This window comes from Pseudorasbora parva, chromosome 4 (assembly GCF_024679245.1).
Source record: "Pseudorasbora parva isolate DD20220531a chromosome 4, ASM2467924v1, whole genome shotgun sequence".
NCBI lineage: Eukaryota > Metazoa > Chordata > Actinopteri > Cypriniformes > Gobionidae > Pseudorasbora > Pseudorasbora parva.
In genome coordinates this window covers 10438544-10463166 of record NC_090175.1, presented here as the reverse complement: position 1 = coordinate 10463166, position 24623 = coordinate 10438544, and the positions used below count along the sequence as shown (strand labels likewise).

General features: G+C 37.1%; 1 protein-coding gene and 1 long non-coding RNA gene across 2 annotated transcripts; both read left to right on the top strand.

Annotated features, from left to right (window-relative positions):
- Positions 1-11214: 11214 nt before the first annotated feature.
- Positions 11215-14757, top strand: LOC137072887 (uncharacterized). Its single transcript, XR_010904697.1, has 6 exons — positions 11215-11270; positions 12132-12185; positions 12425-12503; positions 12618-12773; positions 14408-14519; positions 14643-14757. It is a non-coding gene; the product is annotated as an uncharacterized lncRNA (long non-coding RNA).
- Positions 14758-19135: 4378 nt separating this feature from the next.
- On the top strand, positions 19136-24395 carry LOC137073764 (mucin-2-like). Its single transcript, XM_067442471.1, has 6 exons — positions 19136-19404; positions 19772-19970; positions 20104-23376; positions 23513-23573; positions 23737-23778; positions 24245-24395. Exons 1-6 carry the CDS (start codon positions 19261-19263, stop codon positions 24333-24335), a joined length of 3810 nt encoding a protein of 1269 aa, XP_067298572.1. The 5' UTR covers positions 19136-19260; the 3' UTR covers positions 24336-24395.
- Positions 24396-24623: the final 228 nt, after the last annotated feature.

Sequence of the window (24623 nt, the reverse complement as noted above, 5' to 3'; positions counted from 1 at the left end):
CATCAGGCCTGATTGAAAAAGGTACGGATTCTGGAATAATCCGAAATGTGCCCACAAATCCTCCCTAGAGAAAAGTCACTCTTTTAAGTTCTTTTTTTGCTGAATCTCACAATAATTATATTACTTTACAACCAGACAGTAATGTTTTCAGGAACAGTACCAGGTCTAAATCAGTGACTGTAGTCTGAAGCACAAATTGATCCTGTGGGGAATTTTCCAGAATAGATACGGTGTACTCATCATTGTCGAATTTCGGAGGGTTGTCGTCCACATCCTCAATGGTGACAGACACCACAGCGTTAGCTGTCTTACTGGCATCATCCTGCTGTGTTGCCTATTTATAAGGAAATCATGAATAGAAAATATAAGCGAACACAATATTGAAACCCGTTCAGATTCATGAATGTCTTAAGAAACGTCCAATACCTTTATGTGAACAGTTATCTGGTCGATTTCCTCTCGGTCTAATGCTGTTCTCACAGAGATGACGCCACTGTTTGGGTCAATGTCAAAGTTGCTCTGATATTCATTTGGAAAGACTGGAAAAGAAATGCGGAGATATGCTTTTTTATTATCAGAAACTTGAAACAGAATGAGTGCATTTCTTTATTCAAATAGAAGTGTATATTTAGGTGTAAAGGGGTGTAAAGTTCTTGTTTTATCATAATTACTGTGCTTGACTATTGTTTGGTGACATGTTTATTTCCATCCATATTATCAGATAAATAATGAAAAAAAGCTCCAAGAAATCGAAACTTTATTTGGACACAGGTGGAGGAGGTAATTACTGGACATATGTATTGTAAGTGTGTTGTAATTCTTCTGTTAACAGCACCTGCTGTTATGCTGTAAACTACAGGCTCGTTGATCCCCGTGTCGCCATCTTGAGCTTTTATGGCCTCGGGAGTGACGTCTATAATCTGTTTTACCTGTGCATGCACAGAAACGACACAGAGGGTTTCATTTGTTTGATCAAACATGGGTTTAAAGCATTGATTGTGATATCGTTTACCTGGTTTTCCTCAATGGATGCCGTGTACAAACTGTGATCAAAGTAAGGGTTTAGATTGTCAAAATCTTCAACTGTTATTGTAACTGTTGTGGTGTCACTGAAATCTCCTATATCCTGCAAATAAACAGGGTTCTTATTAGTATCTACCTTCAAATTATAGTCCATCTAAAACATTTAATTATTTAATTTGTTCCTGGTCCCCATCCACTTTCATTGTATTGGAAAAAGCAGCTTGGACATTCAGCTAAACATCTCATTTTGTGTTGTATCTTTTTTGTGTGTTTGATGATTAGTGATCAAAATAAAATGGATTAGGGTCTAGAAAGATATCAGAGAGTTGTCTTTACTTTAGCTTGCACGTTGAAGTTGTGCTGTTGAGCAATGTTGTAGTTCAGACGTCGTTTCAACCTGATGTTCCCGTCATCTCTCACTTCAAAATCATCTGGTACTGGAGGCTGTTGATAAAGGGGAAGTGAGTATTTGAAGAAGTTGTGCTTACTGAATCATTATATACTGTATATTCTTTAGTTTTCTTTTCTTTAAAAGGATCTGCATGTATCAGAACTCTAAAAAACATGAAATTGGAAAAATGTGAATTAAATTACACCTAGAGCCTGATATACATTTCATATTATTTAAAATATCTGATAATTTGTCATGTCTTACCAGTATAGAATATGTAATTTTGCTGTTCTCTGGAAGAACATCTGCATCTTCAGCTATCACCCTAAGCACATCTGAACCCACAGACAGTGTCTGGAATGAAATACACGGTTTACAAAGGGATGTGAGTCTCTGTGACCAAACATACTACCGCTGTATAAAGACGTGACATTACACACACCTCTGTCACTGTGGCACTGTATGATTTATGCTGGAAGATCGGAGGATTGTCATTGATATCCTGAACATTTAATGTCCTGATGTTTTTCAGCTGAAATGCACAATGAAGACGTTATAGTGAAGGTTAATTTGCTGAATCTTTTTGTTTTCTTCTTTTTTACAAACCTGATTCCAAAAAAGTTGAGACAGTGTACAAATTGTGAATAAAACAGATTGCAATGATGTGGAAGTTTCAAATTTCAATATTTTATTCAGAATACAACATAGCATATCAAATATTTAAACGGAGAGAATGTATCGTCTTAAGGGTAAAATAAGTTGATTTGCATCAACACATCTCAAAAAAAATGTTTACCACCATGTTTACCACTGTGTGGCATCCCCTCTTCTTTTTATGACAGTCTGCAAACGTCTGGGGACTGAGGAGACAAGTTGCTCAAGTTTAGGAAAAGAAATTCGTGTCTAATACAGGCTTCTAGTTGCTCAACTGTCTTCTTTGTTGCATCTTCCTCTTTATGATGCGCCAAATGTTTTCTATGGGTGAAAGATCTGGACTACAGGCTGGCCAATTCATTACCCGGATCCTTCTCCTACGCAGCCATGATGTTGTAATTGATGCAGTATGTGGTCTGGCATTGTCATGTTGGAAAATGCAAGGTCTTCCCTGAAAGAGACGATGTCTGGATGGGAGCATATGTTGTTCTAGAACTTGGATATACTTTTCAGCATTGATGGTGCCTTTCCAGATGTGTAAGCTGCCCATGCCACACACACTCATACCATCAGAGATGCAGCTTCTGAACTGAGCGCCGATAACAACTTGGGTTGTCCTTTTCCTCTTTAGTCCAGATGACGTGGCATCCCAGTTTTCCAAAAAGATCTTCACATTTTGATTTGTCTGACCACAGAACAGTTTTCCACTTTGCCACAGTCCATTTTAAATGAGCCTTGGCCCAGAGAAAACGCCTGTGCTTCTGGATCATGTTTAGATAAGGCTTCTTTTTTGACCTATAGAGTTTTAGCCGGCACCAATGGTGGATTGTGTTTACCGACAATCTTTTCTGGAAGTATTCCTGAGCCCGTGTTGTGATTTCCATTACAGTATCATTCCTGTAAGTGATGCAGTGCTGTCTAAGGGCCCGAAGATCACGGGCATCAGTATGGTTTTCCGGCCTTGATACTTACACACAGAGATTGCTCCAGGCTCTCTGAATCTTTGATCTCTGAATGATATTATCCTCTGTAGATGATGATAACTTCAAACTCTTTGCAGTTTTTCTCTGTTAAACTCCTTTCTGATATTGCTCCGCTATTTTTCGCCGCAGCATTGGGGAGTTGGTGATCTTCTGCCCATCTTGACTTCTGAGAGACACTGCCACTCTGAGAGACTCTTTTTATACCCAGTCATGTTGCCAATTGACCTTATACATTGCACATTGGTCCTCCAGCTATTCCTTATATGTACATTTAATTTTTCCGGCCTCTTATTGATACCTGTCCCAAACTTTTTTTGGAATGTGAAGCTCTCATGAAATTCAAAATGAGCCAATATTTGGCATGACATTTCAAAATGTCTCACTTTCAACATTTGATACGCTATCTATAATCTATTGTGAATAAAATATAAGTTTATGAGATTTGTAAATGATTGCATTTCTTTTTTATTCACATATTTGTACAGAGTCCCAACTTTTTTGGAATCTGGTTTGTATAATGATTTGTCTAATCGAATGATTTGATAATGTTATTGGTTAAACTTACCGAATTTGAGCAAGTGAGTGAATAATACAAATTCCCTCCTATCTAGAAGAAATAAAACACAAAAAGAGAAACGTGGTACTTAATTTCTTTATGAGTTTTTTTTTTTTTTTAATGTAATGCTGCTAACTATGCCATGAAGGGTAATGGATGCAGAATTAGCTTAAACTAAACTCTCAGTCAGTAGCTATTGTTAGTTTGTAGTTGATTAAATTTATAAATTTCATTAAAGATATAAAAATTTTGAAAAAACTGAACAATATAGGCTATATATATTCTCTCTCTCTCTCTCTCTCTCTCTCTCTCTCTCTCTCTCTCTCTCTCTCTCTCTCTCTCTCTCTCTCTCTCTCTCTCTCTCTCTCTCTCTAGTATATGTGTGGATCAGTGAGAGTGGACAAACCTCCTTCAGCACATCAGCGTCCAGTGGTTTGATGGTCCGTACAGTAGCGGTTGATTCTCCATCAGTGTAAACCAGCTCCAGAAATGTCACTCCGATGGGAAGGAGATGTGACTCCAACTTCAGACGTTCATCAGGTCCGATATTAGTGACAGACTCTACATCTCCTGTTGGCCAGATCAAATACATATTCTGACACGTAATCTAAACATAAATGCTAGATAATTCCAGTATTGTTCTTGCATTGCTACCCTTTAATATTCACAAGCAAAGGCATTTTAAATCAAATATTTTATATTTGCTGTTTCAATAGAAATAATATTATTTACAGTGAACTAAAATAAAAGTGTTTTTTCTTGTAAATGTGAAAAGAAACCACAAATATTGTGGACATGTCTCACCTTCATATCCCTCCTGGATATTTCCTACATTGGCCTCGGACCCAGTTACACAGTTTATCTCAAAGGTTCCTTAAACAGCAACAAGTCATTGGTTTTAGGACTTAACAAACAGCTTAAAGCCTGCTCTTGCACAAAATAAATCACACAGTGCAATAAAAGCTCTATAACAAATTTAAACATGAGCATACAGTTTTACAAATCATTTTTTTTATACTTTTCATACTTTTTTACTCAAACAATATAACACTGATTTAAACCACGCGTTTAAAGTGTATGCTTTACACAATATCTATTGTATTATTTACTTGTCTAAGTAAAAAATACAAATATATACATAACAGAAGTAATGTGGCACCTGAGCAGAGACCTCAATACTTGGTGCACAACACACAGTGATGGTAACATTCGATAGATGGTGTTTTTTGTGTCATTTTGAGTAAATGAGCTCCAAATGTCACAAAATGGCAAGTTACTAAACCTAACGGATGATAAAACAGTATGAATACAGCTGGAAAACCGTGAAAAATAATGTAATCGTCATTTAATTGTTTCATTTTCATTGAATCACTTTACTTATATAATTAAACAAAGCAGTTTACTATTAAATCCCGACATGTATTTTACTTTATTAGAAGACTTGTCCTGTAAAACACATGCTTTCAAACAACAGACAATAGCTAGCACTAAATAGACATAACTTATCAAAGTAAGCAGGCCTCACATCCAAATATTTGAATTTAACGTTGATCCTTTATCTGGATAGGAATATATTTTGACTTACCAATAGCACTCCTAACACTGTGGACATGAAGACAAGCTAAAATAAATAAGACCGAGAATAAGTCCACCTTTTCCATAATTCTCTGTCAGTGCTGCCTGTATTATGAAGCTTGGCAGTGAAGAGAATGATTATTCCTTGTGTAATGTCGCTGAGCTGTTATTTTATTGTATGCCATAAACAGTTATGGCCTCTAAGCAGGGCTCAAAGGTGCATCTTAGAGGACAAAAATGAGGAGAGATGTGGGAGGGATTGTACAGAAATAGTTCAGTTTCATGTTACAAGTTTATTTGAGGATATCTGAGATTTTAAAAAGGTTTCAGTCACCCGGGACTACTCTAATGATACAGCCCTCTGGAATACTCGATTCTGATTGGTTAATCCGGAACTGCCTCTTGTATCACCTTGTACTCATTCATGTCACATAATGCAATATTTTACATCCATTTATTTACTTAATTAGTAAGTGGGCAGACTAATAAGATAATGAAAAGAGAACTGCTCATAATAACAAAATCCTCCTGTCAGAGTTTATTTTTCAATAATGACTAACATTATTCCTTCCTTAATGCCATAAATCTAAAGACCTTTATGGTGGATTTTGGCCTGTAATTGAACAGGCTGTAAAGATACATGACAACAATGAAGAATTCACACCCTGAACTGCTCAGTAACTCGGATGAGATCATTATACAACAAAAAAATCAATATCCCTTTTTTCCATGTTGTCTTGTCTTATCACTGGTTATGAGCCATGTTTATCAGAACCAGTGTTATATTTATTACGGCAACATTTTAGTGGCATTACAGAACAAACCAAAGGTCACACGCAATAAACACTGCACATAAAATATAATTTATCATGATTTTATGTACAAATACATTTCTATAGCAACGCTTTAATTTACTTTAGTAGGATTTTTCTTGTCATACAGTATATTTTAGTTGTAATTAAGTTGTTTTAAAGCAGAACTTTAAGTGTATTTAGTGTACTTTTACGTGCTAAATTGGAACAACTTCAAATATACATTTTAATTATATGGGACTATGCTCTATTATGTGATATTAAAGTGTAGTTTATTTGTACTTTTTGTGTTATAGGCTGTACGTTATTTGTGTTATAAGTACATAACAAATGTATTACGAGTATATTCAGAACACACAAGCAATAGACTGTATATTATTTTACAGGTAATAATATACTGTGTGCTCAGTACCTTTGGCTTATTCCAAATGCTAAAAAAAATACACTGTAAAATAAATTGTTGGTTTTTGTTGGTTTAACTTAAAAAAGTAAGTAACTTGTTTGCCTTAAAAATTTAAGTTTATTGAAATTAAAAATTTTGAGTTAATACAATGAAGGAATTTTGTTTAATAAATAGAAACTCAAAATATTATTGTATCTGAACCACATAAAAGATGTGATAAATCATTTTGCAATTTGGCATGTTTCACTGCGTCATCAGAAATAAAACACACAATTACCCAATATGCTTACAAAATCTTTTAATAATATTTGAATAAAGGTTGTCGAATCTCACAAAATGTTCATTGTATTAACTCATTCAATTTCAATGAACTCAAAATTTTAAGGCAACCAGGTAACTTTTTTTTCTAAATAATTTCTTACATTGTTCGTAGTAATGCAGTTGTTATTACTTTCTATACTTTATACAATATACTTTGAATGGCATAATATCACACAATACAGTATTTTAAATGACCATTTAACTACGCCTACATTTAATTACGTAGGAGACAGTTTCCCCAATGTTGAATGCATTTGTTTTCAAGACCATTAAACTAAATCAAATGTAACAATGTCACTAATGAAAAGGACATATTTCATTAACAAGCAAATTTAAACTTCACATAGTTGCAGCAAAACTGAATAAAATTAAATTAAAAGTACACTGGAAGATTCAATTATTATATGTTGGACCAATGCCATACTGACCCTCAGAAGAATAGAGTCATAAGAATATGTTCATAAAAGTAAAATGATTTCTTTGCAGAGAGAGATAGGGAATGCATTATACTAGCAGCTCAACTCTACTGGTTTCTTATAATAATTAGTAACGGTCATCGTAATGGAACATTACAAGAATCAGGTAAATTATATAGGACTATTTTCAATTAAAAATGGCTAAATTAGACAAAAGTTTAGTTTTCCTGATTATTTTGATTATTTTACATTCCTATCCTGAAAAAAATCCTATCCTAAAGTTTATTTAGATATACTTATCGCACACTTTATATTACCAGCCATATACTGAAGCGTCAAATCGTGCTGAAATTCACGCTCAGCTGCCTCTGTGAACATAAAGCCTGCCTACTTTGATTTGATTGGTCATCTCAAATATTTTGACATTGACTACTAGTAGTGACAGACCAATGACAGCTCAGATGAGATATTGTGCAATATCCTTGCAGCACTAAAGTAGAGTAAAAAATACATTAAGCAATTATTTCACAACATTTATTATATAAACCTTGTGTGACCTCACTTTAACTCCATTCAGTTCAACTCTAATTCAACTCCATTCAGTTCAACTCTACTATATCTCCATTCAGTTCAACTCTACTTTAACTCCATTCAGTTCAACTCTACTTTAACTCCATTCAGTTCAACGCTACTATATCTCCATTCAGTTCAACTCTACTTTAACTCCATTCAGTTCAACTCTAATTCAACTCCATTCAGTTCAACTCTACTTTAACTCCATTCAGTTCAACTCTACTTTAACTCCATTCAGTTCAACTCTACTTTAACTCCATTCAGTTCAACTCTACTATATCTCCATTCAGTTCAACTCTACTTTAACTCCATTCAGTTCAACTCTAATTCAACTCCATTCAGTTCAACTCTACTTTAACTCCATTCAGTTCAACTCTACTTTAACTCCATTCAGTTCAACTCTACTATATCTCCATTCAGTTCAACTCTACTTTAACTCCATTCAGTTCAACTCTAATTCAACTCCATTCAGTTCAACTCTACTTTAACTCCATTCAGTTCAACTCTACTTTAACTCCATTCAGTTCAACTCTAATTCAACTCCATTCAGTTCAACTCTACTTTAACTCCATTCAGTTCAACTCTACTTTAACTCCATTCAGTTCAACTCTACTTTAACTCCATTCAGTTCAACTCTACTTTAACTCCATTCAGTTCAACTCTACTTTAACTCCATTCAGTTCAACTCTACTTTAACTCCATTCAGTTCAACTCTACTATAACTCCATTCAGTTCAACTCTACTATATCTCCATTCAGTTCAACTCTACTTTAACTCCATTCAGTTCAACTCTACTTTAACTCCATTCAGTTCAACTCTACTTTAACTCCATTCAGTTCAACTCTACTTTAACTCCATTCAGTTCAACTCTACTATAACTCTATTCAGTTCAACTCTACTATATCTCCATTCAGTTCAACTCTACTTTAACTCCATTCAGTTCAACTCTACTTTAACTCCATTCAGTTCAACTCTACTTTAACTCCATTCAGTTCAACTCTACTATAACTCCATTCAGTTCAACTCTACTATAACTCCATTCAGTTCAACTCTACTATATCTCCATTCAGTTCAATTCTACTTTAACTCCATTCAGTTCAACTCTACTTTAACTCCATTCAGTTCAACTCTACTTTAACTCCATTCAGTTCAACTCTACTATAACTCTATTCAGTTCAACTCTACTATATCTCCATTCAGTTCAACTCTACTTTAACTCCATTCAGTTCGACTCTACTATAACTCCATTCAGTTCAACTCTACTATAACTCCATTCAGTTCAACTCTACTATATCTCCATTCAGTTCAACTCTACTTTAACTCCATTCAGTTCAACTCTACTTTAACTCCATTCAGTTCAACTCTACTATAACTCCATTCAGTTCAACTCTACTATAACTCCATTCAGTTCAACTCTACTATATCTCCATTCAGTTCAATTCTACTTTAACTCCATTCAGTTCAACTCTACTTTAACTCCATTCAGTTCAACTCTACTTTAACTCCATTCAGTTCAACTCTACTATAACTCCATTCAGTTCAACTCTACTATATCTCCATTCAGTTCAACTCTACTTTAACTCCATTCAGTTCAACTCTACTTTAACTCCATTCAGTTCAACTCTACTTTAACTCCATTCAGGTCAACTCTACTATAACTCCATTCAGTTCAACTCTACTATAACTCCATTCAGTTCAACTCTACTTTAACTCCATTCAGTTCAACTCTACTTTAACTCCATTCAGTTCAACTCTACTTTAACTCCATTCAGTTCAACTCTACTTTAACTCCATTCAGTTCAACTCTACTTTAACTCCATTCAGTTCAACTCTAGGTGACACAAAACCCCCATGTACATATACATACCCCCTTTCATAACATATGCTCGATTGACCAATCAGAATCAAGTATTTCACAGAGCCGTGTAATAAAGGGGCTTGACAGGTTCTTTGTATGGCAGTGATGCTAAATAGACCTCGACTACCAAAAAGAAACCAATTTTTGGGTGTATAGGCAGGATTGGCTTGATGACTGTGGATGAGCTGATTTTTTTTTAAATATTTTTTTATGAACATGACGTCTTGAGGTTGCAAAACCTAGTCCAGCCCTAGTAAATATTTTTTTTAAATATTTTGACTACCTATACCACACCTTTATTTCTATGCAGTACTAATCATTACTGTTTGTTTTGTTACTAAGACGCATCTTTTAAATGTTGTTTTATAAGAATATCTATAATATATTTTAAGACAAACTTTCTGTCATCAGGGAAAATCACACTCCGCTCACTAAAGTTCCTCTGAGACTGAGATTATTCATTAAAAAAAAAAAAAAAAAAATCGCAGCCATATCACCCTGTAGCCAAGATTGGCTTGTCACTGAAGCTTCTTGGAAAACTATAGTTTCTGCTGGTAGAGGTGTTAGTGAGGCCAGCAGGGGCGTCTGTGAGGGTCCTAATCATAGACTGTAAAAGAACAAAAAAAGCACGTATAGTGTCCGTGACGTCACCCATAGAATTCTGAAGAGCCGTTCTGAAACGTAAAGTAGAGACGAGCTAGCGGTCGCCATCTTGAAAGCGTCATCTCGTATCACGCTGATAACAGAAAATGGGCAAAGAGGCGGGACGTGGGCGGAGCTAAGGTGACACGAATAACAGACGACGGATAAATGGCCATCCAACTGTCAATCAAAGTGGCCACGCCCTTAATTATGCAGAACTTTAAGGCTTTATATAATGTAAATGAATGATTTATAAAAAATTCACCCCCCTCACAGTTGTCATGAAGGGCAAAATTAGCAGTATAGACCAAAACCACATTTTGTATCAGGCTGGAAACATGTTTATAAACATAAAATTCTGCTCCTTCTTGAACCTGTCGGCCAGTCGATGAATTTCAGTTAAAGTTACTTCCGTATTGGTTTCAACAGAAATTGGAGGAGGTTGGTCCTTATGCCCCAGTTTAGTGAGGGGAAACTATATATATATATATATATAGTTATGTCTTCACTATATGTATATATATATATATATATATATATATACATCATATTTTTTATATTAATTTCTTACATTTTATATAACGTTTTTCTAGGCACTCAAAGTGCTTTACATAGAAGGGGAACATACACTGTAAAAAGTGAACCTGGGTGAAAGTTGGATTACTACAACTATTTGAGTCTATTTACTTGGTATTTCTGCTTTCCTAATTGTAATGGATTATTGTACACTTTTTCAACTTAAACACATAGAAATTCAGATAGATTCAAAATCTCACTTTCACTCAAAGTATAATTGTACACTCTTTCAACTTGAACGCATAGAAATTCAGATAGATTCAAAATCTCACTTTCACCCAAAGTATGATTTCCCTTTAAAATGTCACTTTCACCCAAAGTATGATTTCCCTTTAAAATGTCACTTTCACCCAAAGTAAGATTTCCCTTTAAGGACACCCGCGTCAGACGTTTTTTTCTGACGTCATTACGCACGAGCCTGTCTGAAAATTGGAAAATGTTCTGTTCGGCGGCCATTTTTTTCTCTCTCGGGACTCGGATGAAAAAGGTAGGTTGGAAGTTTGTTTTAATTACTATACTCGAAAATGTACCTTGTGGACGTGTGTTTTAGTTGTTTTTGAGTTAATTGATGTTGTCTGTGAACATAAATTCTAATTAAATCTAAATTAACCGAACTTTTGAACGTACGTTTGCGATATAGCGTTTCTGAGTATGTTCTATGTAACAATATGTTGTAACTTAAGTTACTCGTTTGTCTTATATAAATGTGTTCAGTTTGGATCTTGGGAGTATGTGTATGAAATATATATTTTTTAATTGATGCCTCCTTAACCGTCTGTGCCGCGCGAGATAAAGTTAACGTTAGTGGAAATGCTGTGGGCAGGAAGTGCTCGCAGAGCGGGACAACATGCTCGAATTTGAATTCCTGCAGTATAATATTGAGTTTGCTTTTAAAGTAATGTTTGTCTGTTCTTTTATCTGTCTTTAAAACGTCACTTTTTCGGGCAAAATTATGATGTGAAGTCGGACATCCGTTTGTGACACCGGCTGTAACTTACACTGGTTATTGCGGTGCAATGTGGAATTAAATGAGTGCACTCAGTCAGTAACGTCCACTATGGTTTCGGACACCACTACAAAGGACTGTCATTTCAAATAATGCCCTATTTGAGGGTATAGGAGGCGATTTCTGATTCAGCCTGTGATGAACGTCATTGTGCCTAACACTAGCGCCGTTCATTTGCCTACCTCATGGTGTTACATCCAGACAAATTTTCAGGGTTTTTTAGTAGAAATATTAGTATTTCCACATCTAATTAATTAACTTCCTTGACCTGTAGCAAACCATTTTTTCACTTACAATCACTTACAAACTACAATTGTTGACAATTACTTTTTCTCCTCTTAGGACCGAAAGTCTTAATGTTTGACAACTGATAAAACTTTGCTATAATATTACATGGTAAGTAATTTATCATTTCTTATATAGTTGATGATATTAATTACTAATGTTGGATATGTATGAGTAAATTCCATCTTGTGTTATCTAACATTATTGACAATTGACAGGTGTGTGTAGAGGTGTCTGTTAACTTGCTGAAAGCTTAAGCAGCCACAGACTTGAACTTTTAACAGAGGCTGAAAAAAAAGGAAAAATTAAAAGGTTGTCATGAACAAAATGTCTCTTTCGTTTGCTCATAGATAGAAGGAGGTAGTGATGCAGGAGGCCAGTGTCAGGGATTTCAAGGCGAGGTGGCCTGTGCTTTTCAGACATTACAAGGTATTGAAAAAATAATTTAAAGTTCTGGTTTTACTGGCTAAATACCTTTTATGAATTGATATAATCAGTTTGACTGTTGTTGACTGGTTTTTTTTTCTTTCTTTCTGATTTTAGATCAATTCAGAGTTCTATAGGCTTATGGCTGTTCCACTGGAAGACACGTTCCTGGCCCAGTTGGACGTGTACATGAATCAACTAATCAGAGTAATCCATTCAAAAGGAGGAGCAACCCGTGAGAAGACTGCTGCAATTTTTAAAATCTTATAACTGGTACGTCTGTGTGTTACATTAATATAAACTGCACAATCTTATTTTAGTCTCAGTAACATTTAATTGCTAAATACTTGTTTATAGCATAGAAATTTGAAATGTCATCACCACACAAACAAAACGGACAATTTAAAAGGGATAGTTCAGTCATAAAATAAAAAATGCTGTTAATTTACCCACCCTCAGCCTATCCAAAATATGTAGGTGACTTTTTTCTTTCTTTCAGTAGAACAGTAAATATGTTGTTGTTGTTTTTTAGCTGAAACTGTGGTCCATGTTGATATAATGCAAGTCAAAAAGAATTTTAAAAAAAAATGCATACAGGCAAACCAAAAATAATACCTGTGGGTCCTGGCGATTCTTTGAGGTTTTATAAAGCAAAATGATCGGCCTATGGAGGAAACTGAATCTATTATTACCTGTAAGCTTTGAGGAAGCAAACAGCCTCAGCAAACAGTCCTAAGTACGTTCATGGCAATGTTGCATGTTAATAATGCTCAGTTTCTTGCATAGACTGATCGTTTCACTTTATAAGACTCGATGTGATGTCAGTAGCCCCGGGTATTTTTTTTTTTTTGTCTGCATGTTTTTTTTGTTTTTTTTCACATGTTTTTTTTATTTTGTTTTTACTCTCAAAGTGACGGTAGCCATTGACTTGCATTTATATGAATCACAGAGGAATGCGGTTTCAGCTAAAAAAATCTTTACTGATATACTGAAGAAAAAAGTCACCTTTTATGCATCTTGGATGGCCTGTAAATTTAACAAAACTATCCCTTTAATCAAGAATGATTAAATGTATTAGGGTATAAAGCTAATAAATGATTTGTTGACGCATGTTTTATTATCGGACTAAATTATAAATGCCAGCAATGACTGATTCAGATGCATTTTTAAAGAGTACACTTTAGAATTAATTTCTTGATAATTTACTCACCCCCATGTCGTCCAAGATCTTTATGTCTTTGTAACTTCAGCCGAAAGGAAATTAAAGTTTTTTTTTTAAAAGCATGCCAAATTTTTCTCCATATAGTGGACTTCACTGGGATCAACAGGTTGACGATCCAAACTGCAGTGTCAGTGCAGCTTCAAATGGCTCCCAGACAAGGAATAAGGGTCTTATCTAACGAAACAATCTGTCTTTTAAAGAAATTTGCGATGTTTTACCCTCTTTTTTTAGGTGACAGGGGATTTGACTTAGTCTTTGCACTACCGTTTCGCAAACACTGGATCGGTACTTCCACCTATGTCACGCATGACCTTTACAGTGCTATAACATAATGTGAGAAGACACAGAGTTAGTGCAAAACAAGCATTTGTGGTTAAAACGTATACCGATGGTTTGGCTCAATTAGACCTTTATTCCCCGTCAAGGATCGTGTAGAGCTCTTTGAAGCTGCACTGAAACTGCAATTTTGACCTTTAACCCATTGGTAACCATTGAAGTCCACTATATCGAGAAAAATCCTGGAATGTTTTCCTCAAAAACCTTAATTTCTTTTCGACAAAAAAAAAAAAAAGACATGAACATCTTGGGGTGACTAAATTATCAGGAAATTGAATTCTGAAGTGAACTAAATGTTTATTTTAATAAAATAATGACTTTATTCAACAGTTTCTTTTCTTCTTTGCAGTCTCCTATGCTGTTCATGTAGTAAACTCAGCACAGAGCTTCCGGATTCCATGTCAGAACGCCGGCTCATCCTTTTCCTGGGGGGAAATCAAGACCTTATCAAGGAATACCTTGTGAGTTGAAAGGCCACATTCTATTTTGATTTATTTTTCAGAAAATTTTACATTTGTGGTAGCAAAATGTTTTTTTTTTTTTTTAAATGTTTTTTAAATTTATTTTTATGTGCACTACTTTAGGATAACCTACGAGATGATTGCGAGGGTGAGCTGGGTGAGCTTATATTCACGGCATTCCAGAAAGTGCTCTTACAGCTTCATTAGCACAAGATGTCAAGCAGTCTTTTCAGTAGACTGCAGTGAACTTGAAGTAATGTTTGAATGTGCTTATGTCTAGTTTGTGTTTGAAAGAATGTATCTAGTTTAGTTTAATTTGTTTTCTTATGTTTGTAAGATTATCCATTTGTTTCATATGTTTGTCTAGTATCTAGTTGTATGTTTGAATCTGTAGTTGATTGGTGAAAGGGTAATCACCCATTGCTGTTAAAGATTTTCCATGATCTGTTTATTTTTTAATTAGATTTTTTAACATGGTTTATAGCATTGCCTGTAAGCTATTCTAAAGCACTTATCACAATACACTCGGTAGAAATGGTTCCATAGAATATATTAAAGGGATATATTTCATCCAAAAATGGTTCATGTTGTTCCAAACATGTATGAGTTTCTTTCTTCTGCTGAACACAAAAGATGTGTTTAAGAATGTTGGTAACCAGACAGTTGACGGTACCCATTGACTTCCAGAGTATTTTTTTTTCCTGCTATGGAGGTCAATGGGTACCGTCAGCTGTCTGGTTACCAACATTCTTCAACACATCATCCTATGTGTTCAGCAGAAGGAAGAAACAAATACAGGTTTGGAACAACTTGAACCATTTGTTGGTGAACTTTCCCTTTTGTGAAGTATCCCTTTTTATTTATGTGGCTAATTTATTCGCATAACCACTGTTTATATTTATTTTTAAAGATAGATTAGTGGCTCAGTTTTTAGCATAATCCTGAAAGGCAATGACAACTTTTCAAAAAGACTGTTAATGAAATGGATGTTAAGTGTGTCAGGAAGTTTCATTTGCACAACAAATATGAACAGTTTGTAATGATTTCTCAAAGTTTGTAAAAAAGGGAAATTAAATTTAATAAAATGAATTGTTAATAAATATTTCTAAAGCTATTTGAGTCTTGTGTGATTGAAATTAAGTTGATAGAATGTAGTTATTTAAGTTGAGAAAACTTACTTTTTTTAAGGGTTACCAATTGAAGTATTTTTTTTAAGTTGATCCAACTGATCCAAAAACTAAAACATTTAAGTTGGAATGGAATGAAATTCAGTTAGACTAATGTAAATAATAGGGTTGAATGAACTCAATTAATATAAGTGTGATTGATAAAATGGGATAATTTAAGTTGAGAGAACTTAACGTGTTTAGGTGTTACCATTTGGAGTATTTTTTTAAAGTTTATCCAACTGTAGGAAAAACTAAAACATTTAAGTTGAAATGGAATGAAATTCAGTTAGACTACTGTAAAGGATAGGGTTGAATGAACTCAATTAATATAAGTGTGATTGATCAAATGTAGTAATTTAAGTTGAGAGAACTTAACATGTTTAGGTGTTACCAATTGAAGTCATTTTTTAAAGTTTATCCAACTGTAGGAAAAACTAAAACATTTAAGTTGGAATGGAATGAAATTCAGTTAGACTAATGTAAATGATAGGGTTGAATGAACTCAATTAATATAAGTGTGATTGATAAAATTGAATAATTTAAGTTGAGAGAACTTAACATGTTTAGGTGTTACCAATTGAAGTAATTTTTTAAAGTTTATCCAACTGTAGGAAAAACTAAAACATTTAAGTTGGAATGGAATGAAATTCAGTTAGACTAATGTAAATGATAGGGTTGAATGAACTTAATTAAAATAAGTGTGATTGATAAAATGGAATAATTTAAGTTGAGAGAACTTAACATGTTTAGGTGTTACCAATTGGAGTATTTTTTTAAAGTTTATCCAACTGTAGGAAAAACTAAAACATTTAAGTTGGAATGGAACGAAATTCAGTTAGACTACTGTAAATGATAGGGTTGAATGAACTCAATTAATATAAGTGTGATTGATAAAATGGAATAATTTAAGTTGAGAGAACTTAACATGTTTAGGTGTTACCACTTGAAGTATTTTTTTTAAGTTAATCCAACTGTAGGAAAAACTAAAACATTTAAGTTGGAATGGAATGAAATTAAGTTAGACTAATGTAAATAATAGGGTTGAATGAACTCAATTAATATAAGTGTGATTGATAAAATGGAATAATTTAAGTTGAGAGAACTTAACATGTTTAGGTGTTACCAATTGAAGTAATTTTTTAAAGTTTATCCAACTGTAGGAAAAACTAAAACATTTAAGTTGGAATGGAATGAAATTCAGTTAGACTAATGTAAATGATAGGGTTGAATGAACTCAATATAAGTGTGATTGATAAAATGGAATAATTTAAGTTGAGAGAACTTAACATGTTTAGGTGTTACCAATTGAAGTAATTTTTTTAAGTTGATCCAACTGTGGGAAAAACTAATACATTTAAGTAGGAATGAAATGAAATTACGTTGAATGAACTCAATTTTCTCAATTAACTCAATGAACTCAATTAATATAAGTGTGATTGACCCATTGAAAGTAAGTTGACAAAACGTAATTATTTAAGTTGAGAGAACTTAACATGTTTAGGTGTTACCAATTGAAGTAATTTTTTTAAGTTGATCCAACTGTTCACTTTTTACAGTGTATATATATATGTTCCCCTTCTATGTAAAGCACTTTGAGTGCCTAGAAAAACGTTATATAAAATGTAAGAAATTAATATAAAAAATATAAAGTATAAATCAGTACAAAATACAATATACGCAGTAGCGCGGGAAGGGGGGTGCTGCGGGGGCTGCAGCCCCCCTCGTTATAGCATCAGCCCCCCTGGTGGGGGGCTGTGGACTAAAATTATATTGTATTTAAAACATGAAATGAAATAAAATAAATTAAAATAGACTGACATAACATACTGTGTTTTAATGGGATTAAAATAATGGGCCGTGGATAAGATATAAACTAAATAATAATTATTTTAATAATTCCTCAGGAAGTGCTTTCGCCACCATGTCCCCTCGCTCACTTTCGTTTGGTCATGGTTAGCAATAAGCAGCAGAAACGTATTTGTAGACTTTTTTTGAGTAACGTTACTACTAACACGGTTAAGAAAAGTAAAATTGGGAAATCTTCTCAAATAAAGTATGTAAACAACAACGACGCTGACCTTGACACCGACACAAACTCTGTTCAGACATCCGCGAGGTTTGTGAGCTGGACGTTAACATGTAACGTTAGCCTACTCTCACCAGTCTGCTGAGGTCGGGACACATGATATTTTACAAATGTGATTATGAATCATTATTTCTCAAAATATGCGCTGATGGACTAAAAGCCCTGGCAGATGCTGGATATTGTATGTAGCCTATGAACACAAATAAAAATAATGCTTTATGAGTGATGATTAACGTGTGTGTGTGTATGATCCATGGGCGTCGGAACCATTGTGTGTCATGAGGACAAGACTCACCCACTTTTAAAGACCAATGATATATTGGACCCACTAACTTTTATCGTCACTAATTCAACACGTCTGTTTACCTACCCCTAACCGAGAAAACCTATTAGGTGTTTTTCTCTTTTTTTCCACTTTTCTAATATTTTCTCAATTTTTATTGAAAATAAATGCCTTTCTGATCTGTGATGTGAAAAGGGAGTAGAGCAAGTTCGGCAAAAGGCAGGGCAAATAACTCAGTGATTTCCGTAATTTTGTCTGGCGCAATCAATCGTTTAGTAAACTGCAGTATATTTGTATCTATAACGTTACTCCAGCAAAAACAAATTCTGAGACCACCCACAGTTTTGCTTCCGACACCCATGGTATGATCACGTTTTAACAAGTAATTAATTTTAAACAACAATAATCTGGGGCGGTGGGTCCGTCTGTGCTCTTTGACTGTAAAGGGGGGTACTACAACATGCACCTGTCTGGTCGCCACCGACAACATAATGACGTCACACATTTTCCGACCCAACTTTCAGCCCCCCCGGAATTAAACAGCGCGCCTGAATATACATTAGCTTTTTTGTCTAAAAAGTTTACAATGGCAAATTAAGATGTCGTCTACAGAGGACAGAAATGCATTGCTAAGTTTTTATAAACTTCATGAATGTTTACTACCAGTATGATGTTTAAATCCGTTAAAACCATTGTCTATTACTAGAAAGAGCTTTTCAAATGAAATTGCCTTGAGCAAAACCACTAATGTATTGTTTTAATCATAGGCTTGACATAAAATTGGCAAGTACACCTTGATAACAGAACCACCCGAAGAACAAAAAAAAAACAATTAAGATTTAAAAGCTGAAAGTTGGTCTTCTCCTCTTGTTAATTTTTGTCTTCTATCATATGAGCAGTGCATTTGGGATGTCCAGCTGTAAAATATCAATTACCTGCTTGTTTTAATTATTACTATGGATGTGTGTGTTGGTTTTAATCAACCAAAACATCATGATCTAAAGTCAAGCAGAATTCAGATGTTGAAGTAACACAACCTGACTGAGCTGTTTTCTTTGTTCCTAAATGGTATTACAGAATATAGTGCCTTAAAACACCCCAACGGTTGGTTTGGGTGGATGAAGAAGGAACACTGGGAGTAACCAAAACTCAACTGGGAGAGCCCATCCTTCTCTGGAACATGTTGAAAGAAATTAGTCAAAAATGTCAATAATGGAGGGAAGAACCAAAAGCACAGGTGCAGTCGAGGTGGAGGCGACTCTATCATATATAAATCTGAAGGGTCACAGACAGTCTGAGGAACATCTGAAGACTCATTTATCTGTATCTCCAGCAGCAAAACGTCTGGTAAGACTCTTTTTAATATGATTCTTGCCCTTGTATGATTGCAGGCTCTTTGCTTAAATTGTTTACAGATGTACCTTGTCTAATAACAAACAACATTTGTGTCAAAATATGTACTTTATTATCTATTTGATCATATACATGTTTATTGAGCTAAACAGCTATTTTTACATTTAATTGACCAGAAAATGCATCAAAGAAGCTTGCTCAATCATATTAAACAGGGTGAATTCTCAGTGTATATATAAGTGAATGTTGCATACATACCGAATTATACATTTTCTTCAGCAAAAAGGTACTAACTAGGTCTAACAAAAAACAAACAAAGTGTATTTACCTGTGCTTTCACTTTGCTGTATTTAACCTCCAGGTATCAGACCAGAGAGAGATGAAGAGCATTCATCTAGAGAATATCTTGACCGTGTTGGTCCTGGTACTGCTGGTGTCCAGTGCGAGTGATGGAAGGATTATGAGTAAATGTGAGCTAAAGAACAAGCTGGAGGCAGCTCGGCTTAATGAGATTAAGGTCATGGGGGAAAAATTTGAAACTAACGATCTTGTCGCTAGACGTGAGTAATTGTTATTTTTCGTTCAAATTCCTTTTTTTTTCTTGCTCAGTCATGAGATGCCATATTGTCATTTTACATGATGTCTCCTAAGAGGTTCATTACCATCTTCCATGTTTCTTTCTTTCTGAGGCAGTTGTCTGCAAGGCCACAGCCTCAGCCTTCAACACCAGCTATATTCAAATCATCACTGAGGATAAGCCTGATGATGAAGATACCCCAACTCAGTCGTCTACCTCCACTTTAAAGCCTACGTCTAGCTTCACTTCAAGGGCCACCTTCAGCTCCACCTTAAGCACCACCTCAAAGCCTACATTCAGTCCCACCACAAGCTCCACCACAAGACCACCGACAAGCTCCACCACAAGCTCCACTACAAGACCCACCACAGGCTCCACAACAACCTCCACCACAAGACCCACCACAAGCTCCACCACAAGACCCACCACAAGCTCCACCACAAGACCCACCACAGGCTCCACCACAAGCTCCACTACAAGACCCACCACAGGCTCCACCACAAGACCCACTACAGGCTCCTCCACAAGCTCCACCACAAGACCCACCACAGGCTCCACCACAAGACCCACCACAGGCTTCACTACAAGACTCACCACAAGTCCCATCACAAGCTCCACCACAAGACCCACCACAGGCTCCCCCATAGGTTCAACCACAAGCTCCACATCAAGCTCCACCACAAGTCCCATCAAAGGCTCCACCACAAGCCACACCACAGGCTCCACCATAGGTTCAACCACAAGCTCCACATCAAGATCAACCACAATCACCACAAAAGGCTCAACTTCAAGCTCCACCACAAGCCCTACCACAAGCCCCACCACAGGCTCAACCTCAAGCTCCACCACAAGCCCTACCACAATCCCCACCACAGTCTCAACCTCAACCCCCACCACAAGTCTTACCACAATCCCCACCACAGGCTCAACCACAATCCCCACCACAGGCTCAACTGCAAGCCCCACCACAGGCTCCACCACAATCCCTACCACAATCCCCACAGCAGGCTCAACTGCAAGCCCCACCACAGGCTCCACCACAATCCCTACCACAATCCCCACCACAGGCTCAACTGCAAGCCCCACCACAGGCTCCTCCACAATCCCCACCACAGGATCAACTGCAAGCCCCACCACAATCCCCACCACAGATTCAACCTCAAGCTCCACCACAATCCCCACCACAAGCCCTACCACAATCCCCACCACAGGCTCGACTGCAAGCCCCACCACAATCCCTACCACAATCCCCACCACAGGCTCCACCACAACCCCTACTACAAGCCCTACCACAATCCCCACCACAAGCCCTACCACAATCCCCACCACAATCCCCACCACAAGCCCTACCACAATCCCCACCACAGGCTCCACCACAATCCCTACCACAAGCTCCACCACAAGCCCTACCACAATCCCCACCACAAGCCCTACCACAATCCCCACCACAGGCTCAACTGCAAGCCCCACCACAATACCTACCACAATCCCCACCACAGGCTCCACCACAATCCCTACCACAATCCCCACCACAGGCTCCACCACAATCCCCACCACAGACTCAACCACAAGCTCCACCATAATCCCTACCACAATCCCCACCACAGGCTCAACTGCAAGCCCCACCACAATCCCCACCACAGATTCAACCTCAAGCTCCACCACAATCCCCACCACAAGTCCTACCACAATCCCCACCACAATCCCCACCACAGGCTCCACCACAAGCCCTTCCACAATCCCCACCACAGGCTCAACTGCAAGCTCCACCACAACCTCTACCACAATCCCCACCACAGGCTCAACTGCAAGCACCACCACAATCCCCACCACAATCCCCACCACAGGCTCAACCTCAAGCCCCACCACAATCCCTACCACAATTCCCACCACAGGCTCCACCACAACCCCTACCACAAGCCCTACCACAATCCCCACCACAACCCCTACCACAAGCCCTACCACAATCCCCACCACAAGCCCTACCACAATCCCCACCACAAGCCCTACCACAATCCCCACCACAGGCTCCACCACAATCCCTACCACAAGCTCAACCACAATCCCCACCACAAGCCCTACCACAATCCCCACCACAATCCCCACCACAGGCTCCACCACAATCCCTACCACAATCCCCACCACAGGCTCCACCACAAGCCCTACCACAATCCCCACCACAGACTCAACCACAAGCTCCACCATAATCCCTACCACCATCCCCACCACAGGCTCAACTGCAAGCCCCACCACAATCCCCACCACAGATTCAACCTCAAGCTCCACCACTATCCCCACCACAAATCCTACCACAATCCCCACCACAGGCTCCACCACAAGCCCTTCCACAATCCCCACCACAGGCTCAACTGCAAGCTCCACCACAATCTCTACCACAATCCCCACCACAGGCTCAACTGCAAGCCCCACCACAATCCCCACCACAGGCTCAACCTCAAGCTCCACCACAATCCCTACCACAATTCCCACCACAGACTCAATCTCAAGCTCCACCACAATCCCCATCACAGACTCAACCACAAGCTCCACCATAATCCCTACCACCATCCCCACCACAGGCTCAACTGCAAGCCCCACCACAATCCCCACCACAGATTCAACCTCAAGCTCCACCACAATCCCCACCACAAGTCCTACCACAATCCCCACCACAGGCTCCACCACAAGCCCTTCCACAATCCCCACCACAGGCTCAACTGCAAGCCCCACCACAATCCCCACCACAGGCTCAACCTCAAGCTCCACCACAATCCCTACCACAATTCCCACCACAGACTCAATCTCAAGCTCCACCACAATCCCCATCACAGACTCAACCTCAAGCTCCACCACAGGCTCCACCACAAGCCCTACCACAATACCCACCACAGACTCCACCACAAGACCCACCACTTACTCCACAACAAGTTCAACTTCAAGCTTCTCCACAGACTCCACCACAAGCCCTACCACAATCCCCATCACAGGCTCAACCTCAAGCCCCACCACAGACTCCACCACAATCCCTATCACAAGTCCCCCCATAGGCTCAACCACAAGCTCAACCACAAGGCCTACCACAAGATCAACCTCAAGCTCCACTACAAGGCCTACCACAGTCTCAACCTCAAGGCCCACCACAACAAGCACACAATCATTCTCAAGGAATGTCCCAATCTTGCCTTCAAGACCCACTCCAGGAAATAACTCAAATCCACGAAGAGTCCGCCGTCACATTCCCTTTTTCCTCAAACCCAGTGGTCTCCTTTTTGAGAAAGAGCCAAAGAGGCCCACTGTCCGGCGCCTGTATGGAGTATTTCAGCTCAGTGATCGGTGGGCCTGTGATTCCGGCCTGCCATCACTCAATATTTGCAACATGAAATGCAATGGTTAGTTTGTGAGACAAAATATGCTATAATCAAATGTTTTTATCGCAAGTCAGATATATATGAATTCTCTGAAATATGAACCAAATAAAGATGATTAATGATTAAATATAATCTTTTAACTTTTTTTCTACCAAAGCTTTTTTGGATGATGACATCACAGATGACATTGCCTGTCTGAAGACCCTGATGAACAGTATGTAAGTGCACACAAGCTTAATCACTCACTTTAAGTGTTTTTAAATTTGAATTCAAAACTGGAAAATAATATAAAATTAAAAGAAAAGAAAATTAAAGAAACTGAAACAAGAAGTATGTACACTAAATATAACATTCATGACTCTGTGTCTTCTTTTTTAACAGGCCACCTAAACCTAAATTCAACCCCTCTGATATGAAGAAGATGTAAGTATTTTTTTATGACTTAATAATCATGCTTTGTTTCTTAAAAGCATCGTAAGCCCACAAGTTCAAAAGATTGAACCCACTAATGGTCTCTACGATCAACTTAGCTCACAATGCTTTTAAGACATGCTAATTATAATAGTATAAATAAAATAAGTAATATTTAGTAATAGTTTATGGAACAAACAATATTTTGGGATGTTTTGCTTATTGAGTAACGCTTTATGTTGTCAATGAATTACAATCATATTTTGTTAGCAAGGTAACCGCATTACATGAATTCCATTTTTCACCATGTTGTGACATGAACAACAATGTTTGAACAAACAGATGTTAAACTAGTATACTGTAATACTTTTTTTGTATTACTTTATTTTTGTTATATGACAAACAGAGTATCCCAATTAATTATTATATGTCAGACATAAAATCAGGCCTGAATGTGACTGTCTTCTATGTGTTACAGCTTGGAGATGTTGTTGGTGAATGAGTGCCGCTTTGTTGTTCCGTCAAAGTACTTTGCTGAATGTAGAGGAATGTCCGCTCACTTTGATTGACTGGTAATGGGGTCAAAGTGGTGATGGTGTGACCTGTGTGAGTTTAAATTTCTAAATAAAAATGTCTTAAAACACACTTAATGTGTGTGCATTAAGTCACTTTATTGTATTGCTGTAATGTATATATATATGTGGCAAGTTTTTATCTTAACGTTTTATGTTCTTTGCATTTCATTGTCACTTTATCATTAAAAAATAAATAAAAAAAATTGGAATTCTCAAAATGTAGTTATTTTCTGCAGTTATGGTGCTAGTGCGAGATTAAACAGAAATGTTTTTTGGGGGGGA